Source organism: Trichosurus vulpecula, chromosome 3 (assembly GCF_011100635.1).
Source record: "Trichosurus vulpecula isolate mTriVul1 chromosome 3, mTriVul1.pri, whole genome shotgun sequence".
NCBI lineage: Eukaryota > Metazoa > Chordata > Mammalia > Diprotodontia > Phalangeridae > Trichosurus > Trichosurus vulpecula.
This window is the reverse complement of record NC_050575.1, coordinates 162,296,343-162,314,130: the sequence shown is the minus strand read 5'-3', so window position 1 is coordinate 162,314,130 and position 17,788 is coordinate 162,296,343. Positions and strand designations below refer to the sequence as shown.

At 42.7% G+C, this 17,788-nt stretch overlaps 1 protein-coding gene across 2 annotated transcripts; it reads right to left on the bottom strand.

The window, feature by feature from the left end:
- Window position 1: 1 nt before the first annotated feature.
- PHYHD1 (phytanoyl-CoA dioxygenase domain containing 1) lies at window positions 2-17,299 on the bottom strand. 2 transcript variants are annotated; one of them, XM_036749172.1, is made up of 11 exons: window positions 16,994-17,299; window positions 14,918-15,076; window positions 3,475-3,550; window positions 3,288-3,335; window positions 2,669-2,724; window positions 2,126-2,188; window positions 1,769-1,790; window positions 1,320-1,448; window positions 1,084-1,200; window positions 623-749; window positions 2-460 (listed from the first exon to the last, which is right to left on the bottom strand). In XM_036749172.1, exons 1-11 carry the CDS (start codon window positions 17,024-17,026, stop codon window positions 415-417), a joined length of 876 nt encoding a protein of 291 aa, XP_036605067.1. In that variant the 5' UTR covers window positions 17,027-17,299; the 3' UTR covers window positions 2-414. The 2 variants fall into 2 exon arrangements, with proteins under 2 accessions (XP_036605067.1, XP_036605068.1); XM_036749173.1 differs by lacking the exon at window positions 2,126-2,188 and having other exon boundaries at window positions 16,994-17,234.
- Window positions 17,300-17,788: the final 489 nt, after the last annotated feature.

The following is a 17,788-nucleotide window of genomic DNA, read 5'->3' as shown; positions in this document are numbered from 1 at the left end:
CTACTGTGCATTTGGTGGTTTTTTATTCATTGACCATCACTCTAGATGACCTTCACTCGTGTCTTCTTCCCTTTCCCCACTGTGCTGCTTCTCTCTCCCCTCCCTCAGAGCCTTCCCCCACCTCCATACACCAGGCTGCTTTCTTCCTTTTTATAAGGTGAGTCTGAGGGTTATCCACGGGTTGACCCCAAGAAGAAAAGCAAAGGCACTAAGTATTCAGTTGTCCAAGACAAGAACAAGGGCCATGTTCCCCAGAGGACAAGAAGTATCAGGTCTTCATTAGAAAGTCCAAGTGATGGTATAACAAACTTCACTCCCACCTCTGGGGAAGCATAGGGAGCCACTTGGTGTATCAAAAAAGTAGGCCCAGGGCTTCATCTGAAAGGGCAGGGGAATCCATCTTGGTGATTGGCATTAGGTGTACAGTAGGGGGAAAGGCAGCTCTGGTGTTGGCTGAAGCCTGAAGAAAGAGAAGGGAAGAGAGAAGTGAGCAATCTGTTGAAATTTTCAACTATTTCGTAGCCTTGAGGGTCCCTAACATGTTTGGGGAAAGCAAGAGGTGTATGTGGATAGCCCCTGGGAAAACCAGCCTGCCCAACACTCCTGGGGTACCTCAGCTTACCAGTTATCCTGGCTCCAGTGAGTGCCCTTGGATTCCATGATGTGGAAAGTGTATGCATGGCGAGAATATATGGAGTGGTTCAGCTCACTCTTATGAACGACCTCTCCATGTATCAAGATGAGACCCCCTGACAAGAGGGATGAAAGCGTCACACTTCTCTACCTGAATATGTCCCATTCCAATGCCTGTGTCTCCCCATCTGGGTGTACCCCCAGTCCATCACCTAAGTACCTCTCAAAGACGAAAATGACAAATGACAGGGACAGTTTAAGTCTCAACAGTTCTAGCAGCCACACTCCTTGGACAGGAAAGGCCAATGTTGCTATCAAAGAGGACAACCATGGTCTCCCCAAAACTACCCCACAGAGACATAACCCTGGTGGGGTTGGACCTGGTTGTTTAACATAATCATCCAAAACCCAGGTTCCTGCCTGGCACGCAATAACCTTTAGAACCTTTACCTTTCCGGATGGGTGTAGGGATGAAACGGCTATCCTCATAAACCGGTTCAGAGCCTATGAAGTTGGTGCCACCCACAGAGTTAGCCTGCACCCGTACCATCCTCCGGGAAATGCCACCTGCATTGGTCACAAGGAACAGACAAGTGAAGAGCCGCAAACGCCTCTATAGGATGGATTTCCCTCTGGTTAGATCCAGAAAGAAGGAAAGAAAGGGGTTCCATGAAGGCTCTCCTTACCAGTGTGAGAGCCAGGGATGAACCAGAGGCAGCCATTCTCCAGGGTAGCATCCTCCAAGGCAATCCAAACACCCAGTACTCGGCCCAGTGGCTCAGTGTGGAGAAAGGTGGCATCCTGGTGTGGGGTGACTACAACCCACCAACCTGTGGGTTAGGCCACCTATACCCTGGCCCCCTCACTCACCTATTTTCGATGCCAAAGCTGAATTCTCCTTTTCCATTTAGCCAATATCCATTTCTTGTCCCCTTTCCTTTACCAAACTAAAGCTTCCCCCATCAGAAACAACCTTCCTCATTCCATGATTATCTTTGGCTGGTTCACAAATAGTCCCTTATCCCCCTACCCGCAAAGAGCCAGGGAGCTAATTTCCTCACCCCTCAGAACCTCATCACCAAACAGGTATTCACTGTTTGCACCATGCTAGTACAGGGACCTGTGCACAGCTCACCTTCCCCGCCAAAGTGCGGTTGCTGAAAGAGAAAAGAGGTCTGATGAAACAGAACAGAGAGGAATTGGGGGGGGGTGGAGGAGAGATCGAGGAGTATGGAAATCTTGAATTTTCCAAAGTCATTTCATTCTTGGTAAAAATATTTTTCTCAATTTAAAATTTTAGAAAAAAAATTTCTCCCAGGATGTTGAGAATATCATCTTCCTTGTAAAACCTATGCTTACTTCAACAAAGCTTTGGTACCTATGTTATCCTTTACTCCACACAACCTTTTGCATTTTACAGTTGGGCAAACTGAATCCCAGGGAGACTTCCCTAAGGCCCCAAAGTGAATTAGTGCCTGAGTAGGAAGCTTACCTTGAAGATGTACATGCTTTGAACTACCACAGGTACCTCAAGCCCCAGACTCTTGGCCAACTCCTAAGGAAGAGTCCAGTTCATTGACTCAGACCCAAGACTGCATTACCACAGAATGCCACTAACCCCATGTCTGGGAGACCTTCACAGAGCTGTCCCTGCCTCACTGCCTACCCACCCACCTAGCCTGGGTTTGACACTGCTTCCTTTCCCTTTGTCAGAGAGAGAACGAAAGAGTAGGGGGATCCCAGGGTCCATTGTTTTCTTCTTAACAACATGGAAATAATATACTTTTTAAAGTACAAAGATGCTGGGGCATAAGGAAACCTCTCTATTTTTCTACCAGCTTTGGTTTAGGAGGTGAAGGAGGTGGTAGTGGGAGGAGTTCTTCCTATAGCCAGCCCTAGCCTATCCGGACTTTGGGAAGGGTCTGAAGAGACCATGAAAGCACAATGGGGCCTGTGCTCTTGTCAGACTCTTGTGGGGGGGGAGGGGCTCCAAGACACCAAGGGGAAAATTCTAAGGGAGCTTATCCTCACTCACCTGCACCTGAGTTGAGTGGGTAACACTCTTAAAGACAGGGTCAAGGGCATGCAGAGCTGTAGGAACAAGAGATGGGAGACTGACTTAATACTGGCGGAATCTGAGCTGCTCTCCTAATCTATCACCTTCCCCTCTCCCTCTCTCACCCTCACCACTCTCCAAAGAAAGCTAGAGGCAACAAATAGCCAAGCCAAGATAGGGAACCCCAGACCACAGCACCCCAGAGGTGTGGGATGGGAAGGACAAAATCAGGGCTTCCCAGGGGTTAGTGAAGGAAGGAGGAGAGCAGGCATCTCCAGAAACCTCTCCCTAATCCATAGTGCACACTTCTAGCACTATAGGGGACAGGGCCGCAATTTCTTCAGTGGTGGAATTGTCACAGGGACAGATGAAAATGGACACAGGCTGCTATTGATACTTACTATTCAAAAAATAACTAGAAAAAACTATAGAAAGGGGGAGGCAGAGATAAGGTGAACCTTGCCCCCACCAGGGAAAGACCAAGCACCCCTGGTGTGAAGGGGCAGCTCAGGGCTAGGGAAGAACAGTGTGTACAAGTACCTACACACCCATCAGGGCTTCCTGCCCTCCCCCTCTGGCCATCCAAGACCATCCTTACCATGGCCAATTTTATTGATAGATTTCTCTGGCGGGAATAGAAAATTGCCTATGAAATAAAAGAGATGATAAGAACCAGGGGAAAATTGAAAGTCTCAGTAGATAGAGAAGATAAAGAAGAACTCAGTGGTCTTGCTCCCCCCAAACCCTTCAAGCATCACCCACCCCCTGCCCTACCTACTTCTTACCTTCCTTGTCAAACACTCCTTTCTCAAAGAAGAATCTGATCTTGTCTCCACTGGTCAAAAAATAGTCAGTATTGCCCTGCGAGAGGTGTGGGGAAATGGGGGAGACAAACCATCAGGGTGTTGGTGATGCTCCGAAAGTGAGGGGACCTGAGAGGTCATGAATTCCCTTATGTTTAAGAATCTGGGATTTGTCTGAAACTGCACATCAAGTTAGTGCAGAGCCAGGATTGAAAGGTAATTCTTCAGTTCTGCTGGTGGAGTCGGGGCTCATGGGGACTCGAGGTCAGTTCTGCCCCAAAGTCAGTGCACTTCTTTCATCCTTCACTCCAAAGGGATGACGTGGAGCTAGACACTTACCACGCTAGTGATATCAGCTGAACCCTGGTCTAGATCCTGAGCCTAGCTCCTTCCAGAAGATGATATCTGTTAGTCACTGATGCTCTGGGCTAGACTGTAAGGTAGGAAGAGACCAAATATAGTATCTTTTCCACAATGAGATAAACCAAGCCCAGGCATCATGATTCTGAATGAGGACCCAAAGCTTACAGGAGAGCCAGAATCTGGAGAAGGGGCCACTGGGTAGTGGGAGAGGGATTCTGCTGTTCTTTCTGATAAATACACTAGGAACAGCAGATCCCGTGTGACTTCAGGCTAAAGTGTTGGAAGGGGCGAGGGTGACTAGGAGCTTCTAACAGTGTTAGAAAAATTTTTTTTCTGTCCCTAAAACTGAAAATATTTTCAATCATCTTTGTCCCAGGGAAAAGGAACTTAGGTGTATGTGGTGGGGATGAGGGGAAGAACTAAGCCCCCAAGGTGCTCATAAGCTCATGACTCTGAAAATCTGTATCTGTAGCTCCTAGACCACCATTTCTTTATCATCACTTAGAGGATTTAGAGCTCTAAGGAATAATCATTAATCTGCTAGACTAGAGATTTTTAACCTGGGATAAATTACAAGGAAGTGTATGAACGTGGATGGGAAAAATTTACATCTTTATTTCAATACCATCGATTTCTTTTGCGATCCTATGTATTTTATTTTATGCATTAAACAACATTATTCTGAGAAGGAGGTCATAGATTATACCAGACTGCTGGAGGGGTCCAGGACACAAAGAAGGTTAGGAACCCCTGATCTAGAGCCTCTCTGCATTTTTACAGATTATTCATAGGCAGGCGAAGAGACTTTCTAAGGGTCATACAGATAGTAAGTAGGGGAGCCAGAATTTAAAATCTGGTGATCCTACTCTGATTCCAGGTCTCTTGCATTTTCTACTACAAGATGGTTCCTCTGTCATTCAACCTAATTAAACTAGAGGCCTCTGGATGGCTGAGTGGATGGCATACTACATCTGGAGTCAGGAAAATGAGTTCAAATTCTGCCCCAGACAATTAAGTGGTAGTTGATGCCCTTTCCTTCCCCTTCTCCCTACCCCTCATACTCCCTACCTGAGCAAGTTTCTTCATCTATAGGATCGGTTTATCTGCCTCCCAAGGTTGTTATGGAAATCAAATGAGATATTTTTAAAGTGTTTTGCTAACCTTAGATGCTAGCTATTCTATTGTTTATTAAATTCCTCCTTTGTGTAAGACACTAGGGAAAGGACAGTCCCTGTTCTCAAAAGTATATCCCTATATGTGTATGTATGTATATGTATATATGATAAATACTTATTAAATTATCCAGTAACAAAGGTAATTTGAGGATAGAAAGAACACTAAAATTGGAAGAATCAAGAAGGCCTTCCTAGAGGAGGTAGCACTTGAGCCAATCCTGGAAAGAAGCTAAGGGGAAGAAGTGAGGAGGGATACATTCCAAGCATGGGAGACAGGAGCTAAGAGTACTAGAGTGAGTGTAGAAATCAGATGGGGAGGACAGGCAGTTCCCCCTGGGGGGAGTTTAGCAAGGCATGACTGGCAACAGGACCAGAGGGCAAGGCATTCTGGGGTAGAGGACAGTTGAACTGATTAAATAAAGGGAGAAGGGGAAAGGAACAAGCATTTATTAAGCATCTCCTATGAGCCAGGCGCTATACTAAGTGCTTTACATAGATTCTCTCTTTTGATCTTCACAAAAACCCAGTGAGGTAGGTACCATTATTATCCCCATTTTATAGTTGGGAAAACTGAGACATAAAGAAGTTAAGTGATTTGCTCAGGGTCACAAAGCTAGTGTCTACAGCTGGATTTGAACTCAGATCTTCCTGGCTCCAATGGGAAGCTAGGTGGCACAGTAGATGGATTATTGAGCCTGAAGTCTAGAAGTCTTGAGTTCAAATGTGACCTCAGACACTTACTAGCTGTGTGACCCTGGGCAAGTCACTTAATCCTGTTTGCCTCAGTTTCCTCCTCTGTAAATAAGCTGGGGAAGGAAATGGCAGAGGTCGTGCTATGAGAGAAGGTCGAGTGATTCAATTCAATAGGACAAAAATAAAAGTTTCTGCCTTTACAGAGATGACATCCTACTAATGACACACAAATGTTCATAGATCATAGATTCACAGAAGGGTTGTTAACAATTAGGAGAATCAGGAAAGGCTTTGTGTAGGAGAGTGCACAAGAACTATTTTGTTAAAGGAGGTCAGAGATTACAAGAGGCAGATGTGAGAAGGGTGGGTATTCCACAAATGAGGTACAGCTTGTACAAAGCCGTGGAGGAAGGAGATGTGATATATATACGGGGAACTGCAATTAGGCCGGTTTGTCTGGAATGTAGAGTGGAATAATTCCTTGGCAGGGAATAATATGAAACAAATCTATAAAGGTAGTCCAGAGCTTGTTCATGGAGGACTTGACATGCCATGCCACACAAAGGAGTTTGTATTTTATCCTAGAAGCAATAGGAAACCACTGAAGATTCCTGAACAGAAGAGGGACATGATCATACCTGTGCTTTAGGAAAATAATTTTGGCCTCTATGTAGAAGGTGAATTAGAGAGGAGAGAAGCAGGAAAACCAAACCAGCACAATATTCCAGGTGGGAGCATGAGGAGGTAGGTTGTAGTTCTTAGAGAGGAAAGAGTAATGGGTGATCAAGAGTATGGCCATTTCTGTGTATGAATGAGGTGAGTGAAGGTGTGGGTCACAAGAGTTTAGGAAGCTGATGAATTGGGAAACCAGGGAGGTTAAGGGGACATCAGTATGTAAAAGCCTTCATGTATGAGAACATAGTTTCAGAGTAGACAGTGTCAAAATATTAGTAGGAGACACCCTGTTTTCCAGAGCTAAGGCCCAGTAGGCAATCCCTGCCCTGAGCTTGACATAACAACAATCCCTGTGCTTGTAACTGCCAAGTGAACTGAACCAGGTGCCCCACTGCTGCTCCCAGCCAGGGTAACCCTGGTTCTGTGCCCCACTGAACAACCACAAGGCTCAACAACCCTAATGACCTGGAGACTGTTTACTCAAGACCCAAGAATGCCTGTGTTGTGATCCAGTCATTTGTGGTTTTCACACTTAAAGCCCTACCTATGCTATAAATGGGTGAGCCTCCCTTCTTAGGAAGGAGGACTTCACTTGGAAGCTGTTTCCCTCATTTTGAAATTAAACTTCTGTTTGATTCCTGACTCTCTTGTCTCTAGCCTGCTCTGTTCAGTTCTGGTCATCCACAGGTTAGAGGCCAGTTTGGTCCAGCTGACATTAATTCATGTCAGAAGTGGGATTGGATATAGAACCAGGCCATTGGACTCTCTGCTACCGGTGGGAATAGACTAGGTGCCCCTGGAGATTTATTTCTTTAGAGTCCAACCCCCCTCATCTGTGAGTCCTGTGTCCTTCCTGCTCCAATGCCCAAGCTCCTGCCTTGGTCAAGCTCGCCATTCTTTGTGAGGAAACCTCCCGGGCCCTCTGGTGACCCGATTTGTCTCAAACCACTCTGGTAAGGAGATAGGAGCTAAGACTGCATACCTCTGTTAATTGGCTCTTCTTTATGCCTCTGTTGTTTTTAGACAGCTTGCATCTGTAAAATTGTAACTGCATGCCTCTGTTGTTTCTTAAACTGCACACCTCTGTAACTGTGTAGATTGTAACCATGTGTTTTGTTAAAAGTGTTTGTGTCTGTTTGTATCTGTCTTGTTGTTTTGTCTGTGTTTGTATCTTTGTAAAATGTAAAATTTTGTGTCATATTTGTGTTTATAGATTCTGTTACCTTGAAAGATTTAAAATGCAGCCAGCCAGAAAACTTCTAAGGACTGTGGCCAAGGAGTTTAGAACACGGGGAGAGTGTTGAAGCAATTGTCCTAGTAAGCAGGACTAAATCCCACTTTAGGCTTTCTGAGGGAGATTAGGTAATAAGAAATAATGTCAGATGAACATAGTTGTAGAACTGCTGAAAACAGCTTGGTAGATTTTGGAGATGTGGAGATTAATCATTTTAAGATTGCAGAGAAGAACTCCTTGGTAATCCTAGGAACTCACTTCTGAAGTATCTTAGTAAGTTTTAGGGTACCACTCTGTAGAATTTGTTTTAAGGAAAAATAAGGACGAAATTTTATAAAAGTAAAAAATAGATGGAGTCTACATGCAGATTGAAGCATACTATTTTCTCTCTCCCTCTTGTTGTTTCTTTTCTTTTGTGGTTTCTCTCATTGGTTCTTATTCTTCTTTACAACATGACTAATGTGAAAATATATTTAATGTGAATGTATATGTAGAACCTATGTCAGATTCCATGCCATCTTGGGGGAGAGGGGGAGGAGGTACGGGGAGAAAATTTGGAACTCGTGAAATCTTATGGAAGTAAATGGTGATAACTAAAAATAAATAAATAATTTTTTTTTAAAAGATGGCACTTCGCCTGAAGATGAATAGCTTCATTGTTCTAGGGCAATGAAAGAAGGCAGCTAGTTTGGAAGTAATCCCAGAGGGAAGAAAGGAAAAAAAAATAGGTAAACGGTTTGTACTTTATAGGAACCTCTTGTTAAACCTTCCTTGACCATGCTTGTGACTTCCCTCCCTCTTATTCTGTTAACCCCTCTCATCTCAGAGCAGATTCCCAAATAAAGGTGTTGAAAAAAATGCTGGAAAAAATGTAGGGAAACTTGCATCTGGTTGCAGTTACAGAAATTTATTAATTGTGTAATCTTAAGTAAGCTATACCATCCCTGCTTACCCCGGTTTCCTGATGTATAAAGAGAAAAATAATAATGGTACCCACCTCCCAGGTTTGTTGTGAGATCAAAATAATATAATGATTGTAAAGTGCTTACCAGAATGACTGCCATATGCTAAGCACTACATTATTATTATTTCTTTAATTGAATGTAATTTTTCCATACCTGATTACTCTAAAGTGGTTTTGAAAAGTTAAGGGTAATAAGATCAATGACTTTTACATGTGATAATTTGGAAATGCAATTGAGGTCATCTGAAGTTTTGTTTCCGGTTTTAAATAGATGATATTGTTTATGTTATTTTTGTATTTCTAAATTCTCTTACATTGTGAAATTTTAGAGATGATTGTAACAGAAGTGCTATTAGAAAAAGCAACTTTTTAAATCTGGATGCTGTTACATATAAATTGGGCTTTTTAAAAGGATGTGATAAAAATAGATATTTGAAAACTGTTAAATGTTTCATGAGGTATATTTTGTTATAAAGCAGATAATAATAAGTTTACTATAATAGAAAATTTTCATTTGAAAATTCTTGGCTATTATGAAAGTGTATAGGGTGGTTTAAAGATGTAGCTTCAGCATATTAATGATGAGTCAACCTTTAGGTATTTGCTGTATGCCTGAAGCCCCAGGACATGGGTAATTTTAATTTATAAGTAAAGGATAAATAAAATATTAACTGTTAGTGAAACATTAGGAAAGGTATTCAAGTCCTAAGTTATGGTTAATGAAATTTTGCTATTTAAGGTAAAAATTCCTGATATTGTAATTTTTATTGTTTTGAGCTTTGATTACAAGGATAGTTGTCTGAATTGTCATGAAGCCAGTAGTAGAAAATGGCATGTGCTACAGTCTGGGAACTGCTAAAGGTGGTTGTCTGTGCCTGGGAAAAGTTTTAGGGATGACTTTGGCATAGCCTAAGGTAGGAGCCTCATGACTATTTCCCCATTGTACTATTTCCTTGCTGAAAAGGAAATGCCTCTACCTGGTTAATCCTGAGCCTTACTTTTGATACCCTATCATGATTGACTGTCAGATGTGATTCATGCCTGGAATCAAATAGAACTAAGGGAGTTTTTTTCCCCTGTTATGATATATAACATTGTTATAAGTATGGTTCTCTTTTTCCTTTTATAGCAAATATCTATAATCAAGAAGTTTTGTAAATACAATACTAAATCTATTAAATAATAAATTAATACTGGAACATCTCTGAGTTACTATAATAAGATGCAAGTATGAATATCTTACAATTTTAACCTGTATTCATGGTCAAATTATAATATGGGTATAATATCTTCTTAAGGGGGAAATGATTAGACAAAATACGAAGACAGAAATGTAAAGTTAAAAGTTTTCTAAATGAATGGAATAGTAAATTTTGAGAAAAGCAATAAGATCAGACTATTTTCTCTATGAACTATATACATATGTATATGATTAGCTTCCAAATTTATCTATCATGGAAATTCAGGCTTTGAGTATGTCTTAGTAATAAGTTTTCAAAATTGGATTAAGGATTTTGCACATAAATTCCCATTTTTAAAGTATCTGTCTGATAATCTTAAAGGGCAGAAGAGTTCATTTTATAATTGAATCCTCATAAATTTTTAAAATATTCTTATATCAGGTACAGAATTTAGATAAGGATAAAAACAGCAAATGGTATGTAAACTGAAATTCTCTGAAATTTCAAGATTGAAGAACCAAATTTAAGAAATTGTACTAAATTATATTAAGTCAGAATTATCTAGGAACCTCTAGATTTGGAACCAGAGAAGCAGAGCCCTTTCCATACCTGTCCTGAGAATAAAGCCTCTTGTCCAAGAAAAGATATCTAAGAACCAAATAACTACATGAGACTTCTGGGACTCAAAATGTGCTGGTTAAATAGATATTGAGAGTGGGTTACTAGGATACAAGGAGACTTGATGATAATTAATACTGGTGATAACTATTGTATTGCTTTGGTCTTTTGTTTCAAGACGTTTATGTTTAAGTTTTCTTGGTTACTTTGGTGACATGTAAATCTCCCTTCTCAAAACTAGTCCATTGTGAGCTCTCTAAGTAGTTTGATCCGTAACCTGATATAATTATGATTATAAATTTATGAAACACTTTATTGCATTGTTTGAACCTAGCCCTGAGTGGCTGGGAGACTAGACCATCTCTATGTGCTGTTTAAAGACCTTTAACCAAGGACCTCTGTTAGGCTGACCAGAAACTCAGATCCAAATGCTGATGCAATGAGTTTCCTCTAAGGGCCCCTACCAGGTCCTTCTGACTACTCCCACAGCTGCCAAACTTGTGGGTGTAGATCATCTGAAGAAAGTCCCTGTTCCTGAGTGGAAGGCAGAATCTTCCAGGGATAGCAAAAATCTCAAGTTTTATCTACTACGGACATCCAGATGAGACAGCTGTTCCAAGATTCCAGAGGAGAACTGATGACCATGTATGCTGTCCTAGTTTTTTTTTCCTCTTTCCTTTTGTTATGTGCCCAACCACCAAGGCCCAAATTCAAGTACGTGTTGGCATTTTCTCTCTCTCCATTCTTGTCCTGCCCCTTTTCTGCTTGCAAATAAACAATGGCTAGATAAGACTTATCCAACTCAATATCTTGTCCTGGTCCAACTGGCCTCTTGTGGCATCTTAGCTTATGCCTACCTCTCCTTATTGGCCAGAAGGGTAGGCGTTCTTTCAGATGCCCTCCCTTTGGCCAAAAGGGGGAAATGTCAAGATACTATTAGGAGACACCTTGTTTTCCAGAACTAGGGCCTAGCAAGAAAGATATGCCCTGAGCCTGACATAACAGCAACCCCTTGTGCTTGTAACTGCCAAGTGAACTGAAGTAGGTTCCCCACTGCTGCTCTCAGCCATGCTAACCCTAGTTCTGTGCCCCACTGAACAACCACAAGGCTCAACAACCCTAATGACTTGGAGACTCTTGTGGTCCAGCTGTGGACTTGGAGACTGTTTCCTCAAGACCCAAGAATGCCTGTGTTGTGGTCCAGTCATTTATGGTTTTCATGCTAAAAAACCCTACCCCTGCCATAAGTGGGTGAACTCCTTAGGAAGTTGGATTTTGCTTGCTAGCTGCTTCCCTCACTTTCAAATTAAACTTCTGTTTGATTCCTAACTCTCCTGTCTCTAGCCTGCTCTGTTCAGTTCTTGCCATTCACAGGTCAGAGGCCGGTTTGGTCTGGAAGCTGTAAGCCAGGTCCTGAACTCCTTGAGAATACAAAGAGAATGACTTATAGGATGATGAGTGACAGTCCTAAGGATCTGGATAGAGTTATATGAAATGAAGGCCAAAGGAATAGAAGTCACTGAGTGATCGAGATAGAGAGAAGATCTCTTTCTCCTTCCATGGGGAGTGAGGAATAGGCTTTGTCTTCCTCCTGGTCCACTATATGCAGAAAAGCAGGACAGAAGGTAGAATGCCAGAGATAGTCACCAAGGTTACTGTGTCTTCTGGAGGGAGACGGTTTTACTTGAGTTCAAGAAGATGGAAAAGGGAGGAAGAGATCTAAAGTTAAGGGAACAGCAGAGGCTGCTGGGGGTAAAATGGAAGGGGAGGGCAGAGCAGAGCAGCAGAGGAATAAGGGTCTGTGAATCATAGGGGCAAGGGGAGGAGGTAGGAATTTCCAACTACTATTCAACGTCTCCACTTGTATGTCCTGCCAACACTTTAAACCTAATACATGCCAAAATTAATTCATCATCATATCTAAACTTGTGTTTTCTCTTCTTGTCTTCCCAGTCTGTTAATGGTACCATCATCTTCCCAATTAGGCTGGAAAAAAACCTCTTTCACCATTTTTCATCATCCACATCCAATTAGCTACCGAAGCTATCTCACAGGGTAGAATTTTAGAATTGAAAGGAACCTTTAGAAAGAAAGAGCATGGTCAAGGTATGAATCCTAGCTATGCTACTTTATTCCTGTATGACCTTGGGCAACTTGCCTAACCTCCCTGGGCATCACTTAGTTCACCTCTAGGATAAGGGGGGTTGTACTAGACAATCTCTAATATCCCTTCCAACTCTCAATCCACAATTCCTTTGATCTGAGCCTACCCTAGGCCAGGGAGAGGAAATTATTTGCACAAGGCCAAATAGGTAAGCAAATGGTAGAGTCAGAATTTCAACCCAAGTCTTCCAACTCAAAATCCCACTCTGGTTCCACAAGAAAACACAAAAAGGTCTCCAGCCCAACACAATCAATGTTTTCCCCAATCATCACTTGCATTCCCCTATAAGTCCAGGACATAACATATACAAGCATATCACAACACCAAAGATAACAGAAGAATGCACTGAAGCTTCTGGTGAGGTATACCATCCCTGCGCCATCACCTCTCCTTATCATTCAATATCACCAAGTTTTTATTGAATTCCCTTTCTGTGCCTCACTGCCTTTGAACAGGCTGGTTTCCCCACATCTGAAAACTTTCTCTCTTTCCCTCCACTTACTGCAATCTCTAGCTACCTTAAAGGACCTTTCCTGATCTGCTGCTACTTTCCCCCACCAAGTTATTTTGTATTTACTTTGTCTATATTAACTTTGTGCATATCTCTCCACCTCCTATATAATGTAAGTTACTTGATGGTGGAATTTTTTTCAGGTTTTGTCTTAGTGCCTGGCATATGGCACATTTAAAATAATTTTTAAATAGAATTGCATTGCATACTAGGTCCTAGGCTAGCTGGAGAAAATCACAAAATCATGCTGACTGGATCCAGTACAAATTTGTTACATAATCTCACTTGGGCCCTCAGTGCATCAAGGCAATCATTATACATCTCCCTAATTGATTCATTATCCCACCCACCACATCAGCTTTTCCAAATCTCCTAAAACCTCTTGTGGTTCTCTTCCATACTTTCTAAGCTTGTTTCATATTTTACTGAAAAAATTAAGGCTACTCTGTGAAGCTGCCTTTTCTCCTCCTCATCTCACATCACTCAGCTGCCTTTCTCACTACCTCTTCCTTCACTCCTGTCTCATATGATAAGATGGCCCTTTCCTTTGCCAAGGCTAACTCCTCTAGACACACAAGTGATCCCACTCCAACCCATCTTCTCAAACAGAATGCCCCCAGCCTCTCACTAATCTTCAATCTCCCTGCCTACTAGATGCTTCCCTATTGCCTACAAATGTCCATGTCTCCCTTATTCTTAAAAAAAAACTGTTACTTGATCCTTTAATTCTCATTAGTATTATTCCATGTAAATCCTTCTTTTCATGGATAAGCTCCTAGAGAAGGCCATTTACAATAGGTGCCTCTACTTCCTTTCTTAACTCTCTTCAGTCTGGCTTCCAGCTTCACTGTTCAACTGAAACTACTCTCTCCAAAGTTACCAATGACCTTTAAACTGTCAAATCTAATGGCCCTTCTCTCAATCCTCATCTTTCTTGACCTCTCTACAGCCTTTGACCCTGTCAATGACCTTCTTCCCCTTGATACTCTTCTCTCTAGGTTTTCATGACCCAGCTCTCTCCTGATTCTCCTACCTATCTGATTAATCCCCCTCAGTTTCCTTTGCTGGCTCTTAATCCAGGTCATACCCACTAACCAGGGGTCCCCCCACGCCAGGCTCTCTTCACTCTCTACCTCTAGACCATTTTGCTAGCTAAAATCCCATCTTCTGCAAGAAGCCTTTCCCAGTCCACCTTAATGCTAATTATTATCTCCAATTAATTATCTCCAATATAGCTTATATACCTTATTTGTACATTGTTCTTTGTATATTACATGTCCTATTAGACTGAGAGCTCCTTGAGAAAATAGATTGGTTTGTTTCTTTATTTGAATTTTTGCCTAACACACTGCCTGACACATAGCAGGTGCTTAATAAATGCTTTTTGATTGAGTGGGAAAAGTGCTGTCAGGTGTAAAGAGAAGTGTAAAGTAGGACTTAGGCCATACAAAAAACAATCCAAGAACTTCTTTTTGGACTGGATTGCATCCTTGCAGGGAAATCCCAGTGAGGTAGACCCCTTCACTGATGGAGAACAATTCCCACTCAGCCACTTTGATGCCTAGAGCCTACGAGGGAGCCGATAAGTTAATAAGTCGCTTACCCAGGACCACATAGCCTGTACTTATCTGTCAGAGGCAGAACTGGAAACAGATCTTTTTTACTCCAAAGCCAACTGATTCTCTATCTACTCCAAAATGACTATATCGTAAAATTCTATGGTTTTAATATAAAATGCTCTCATTTGGCCATGGGAGAGGCTGAGATCTGTGTATATTAAAAACCAGGAGAGGGCAGTGTGGTGCAGTGGTGAGAGTCAGGAAGCCAGGATTGTAGTGCCTTCCTACCTGGGCTCGGAGCTGTTCCTCTTGTTGAGTAGAGAATTCAGTGCGACAGTGAGGTGGCACTTCCATTTCTGCTATGATCTTCTGGATTTGCTCCCTCATGATATCACACTCCTTGGTGGAAAATATTCCTTCCAGGACCAGAAATCCATCCTCCTGGAACTATGGGAGAGGTGGAACCTCCTTCAGACCAAAGCCTCTCTTCACCACCCCCAACCCCTCGCCTCTGAGATTCATTATGTTGTTACATTTATATTTATAAAATTTCATTACATTCATATTATCCATGCATAAAATATATTAAATGACACAATAACTCCCATTTCTATCACACTAAGGTTTACACAGCCAGCTTTCTCATGACAACTCTGTGGGGCATTCTTTATGAGTGTTCTCATCCCCCTTTACAGGTAAGGAAACTGAGGCACCCAGCAGTCAAATGACCAACTGTCAGACGTACTCTGACCTCTGACTCATACTTCTGACTCCAAGCCCAAGCACCGAGTGTTCTTTCCCCTATGCTATATACCATATACTATCAGTATACCTAGGCACAGTAGATAGAGCACTGGTCCTGGGAATCAGCAAGACTAGATGTTCAAATCTGATCTCAAGACACTTAATAGTTGTATGGTCCTGGGCAAATCATTTAACTACTGTCTGCCTCAGTTTCCTCTCCTGCAAAATGAGGATAATAATAGCACTTACCTCACAGTGTTGTGAGGATCAAATGAGATCATATTTGTAAAGTGCTTAGCACAGTGCCTGGCACACAGTAGGTGCTTAATAAATGCTTGTTTCCTTCCCAAACTAGACTTAGGCTCCTTAACGGAAGAGATTATATACCATTCATTTTTATATTCCTAGTACCTGGCAAAAATTTAGGAACATATCAATAACAGTAATAACTGACATTTCCTTAGCATTTTAGGGCTTAAAAAGTGTATTATCTCACTGATTCTCAAAACAATTATGTGAGGGAGGTAAAATAAGTATTATTGGCTGCATCATACAGATGAAGAAACTGAGGCTTAAAGATGGTAGATAGTTTGTCCACAGCTAGTAAACTCAGGCAAGATTTGATTTCAGGTCTCAGCTTACTCCAATTCTAAAACTCTTCCCACTCTACCACTCTGCCTCCATAAGGGGAGCTTAATGAATGCTTATTGATGGTGGTGCTATGCTGCTGCTGCTGATTGGGTTGCTGTTCAGTAGTTTGCCATTTCCTTCTCCAGCTCATTTTGCAGATGAAACAGAGGCAAACAGGGTTAAGTGACTTGCCCGGGGTCACACTGCTGGTAAATGCCTGAGACCAGATTTGAACTCAGGAAGATGAGTCTTCCTGACTCCAGTCACTGCATTCTATCCACTGCCATCTAGCCCAGCAATTGGGTGGCATCCTAATACAGAGGAAAGAACACTGGACTTGGAATCAAGAGAACTAAGTTCAAATTCCAGCTCTGTCATTGAACAGCTGTGTGACCTTGGGCAAATAACTTAAGCTCTATGGATATTTTTCCTCTTCTGTAAAATGCAAGGGTTAGTCTATATGATCTTTAAGGTCCTGTCCCCAAGTGTCTTGCATGGTCTCTCCCTTCCAGGGGCAGCTCGTCCCATTCCTGGCTCTTTCCATTTCTCCCTAGCTCCACTAACCCTTCTTAGACTAGGCCCTGAACTCTGAGTACTCTCACTTCCTGATGGCAACAGCTTTATGCCCACACAAGTCAAATTTTGGTTTTTGCTTATTGTTTTCTTTCTCCTGGCCCTTCCAATCAAAATGGGGAGGAATCCTGGGCCCCAGTCCTGCCTTTTCCCTCCTCCGAATTCCACATCCCAATCTTCTGGAAACCCTGTCCAAGGTCCCTGGCAAACTCTGAACTGTGTAGGGGGTGGGGGTCTTAGGACACAAGCTGAGTTCCAATGGCAGTGGGAGGTGGGGGAAGGGAAAGGTTGAGGATTAACTCTGAAGTTCCTAGGGAAATTTATGCTAAACAAGGGTACCACTCCCTGCTACCCCCAACCGATGCTTTGTGGGTCCCCATCTCCCCTTAACAGTGACTACTCCAGTGTTGCCCCTACCTTCCGTAGCTGCATCGAGCTCAGGCCCACCATGAGACTCAAAGGGACAGGCTGGTGGAGCTTCTTTGCCCTTGTTTTGTTTTGTTATTTTTGGGAATGAAACAGGCCGCTGAGTTCTGGCTCCTGTGTAGCTTCCAGGCTGCACTGGAGTTGGAGTGGCGTTGGGGAGGAGGTGGGCGGAACAGTGGTTTGCTTCACCCCCTCCTGCCCAGAGTCAGTCCCTTTTGGTCCTGAGCCACTGAAGCTTCTCTCGGGCTTTTGTAGTGCTAAATCCGGATACCCACATGGGATCACCCCACCCCACCCCCCTGTCCCCGATCTGACTTCCCTTTGCAGTGTGTAGAGAGAAAAAGAGGGGTGGTCCCTGGTCAACCAATCAGAGTCCTTGCCCCCACAGCTAATTCCAGTGGCCCTAGGAAAGGACAGGAATTAGCTGCCGCCCTTTAAATCACTCAAGGTTTATGTACTCATACATGTGTCCAAATCAAACATTTACTAAGGTCTTGCTTTGTGCTAAACCCAAACTAGGCACTTGGGTTAGAGGAGATTGGAGGCACAAGACAAGGTTGTACAAAACCAGGTCCCAGATCTAAGAAATCTACATTCTACTGGGAAGTGAGTGGGAGTAAGAGAGAGCTTTGAGTTGAAGTTCTTAACTTGTAAAGCACAAGTCTGAACATGGTACTTTGTAACGGGGCGAGTTAGAGCCAACCCCTGCCCTTGTTCGACCTCCGCGCCCAGGGCCTGCTGAGGTAAACTCAGGGCTCTGAGGTAAGGGTGGGACAAGATGGCGCC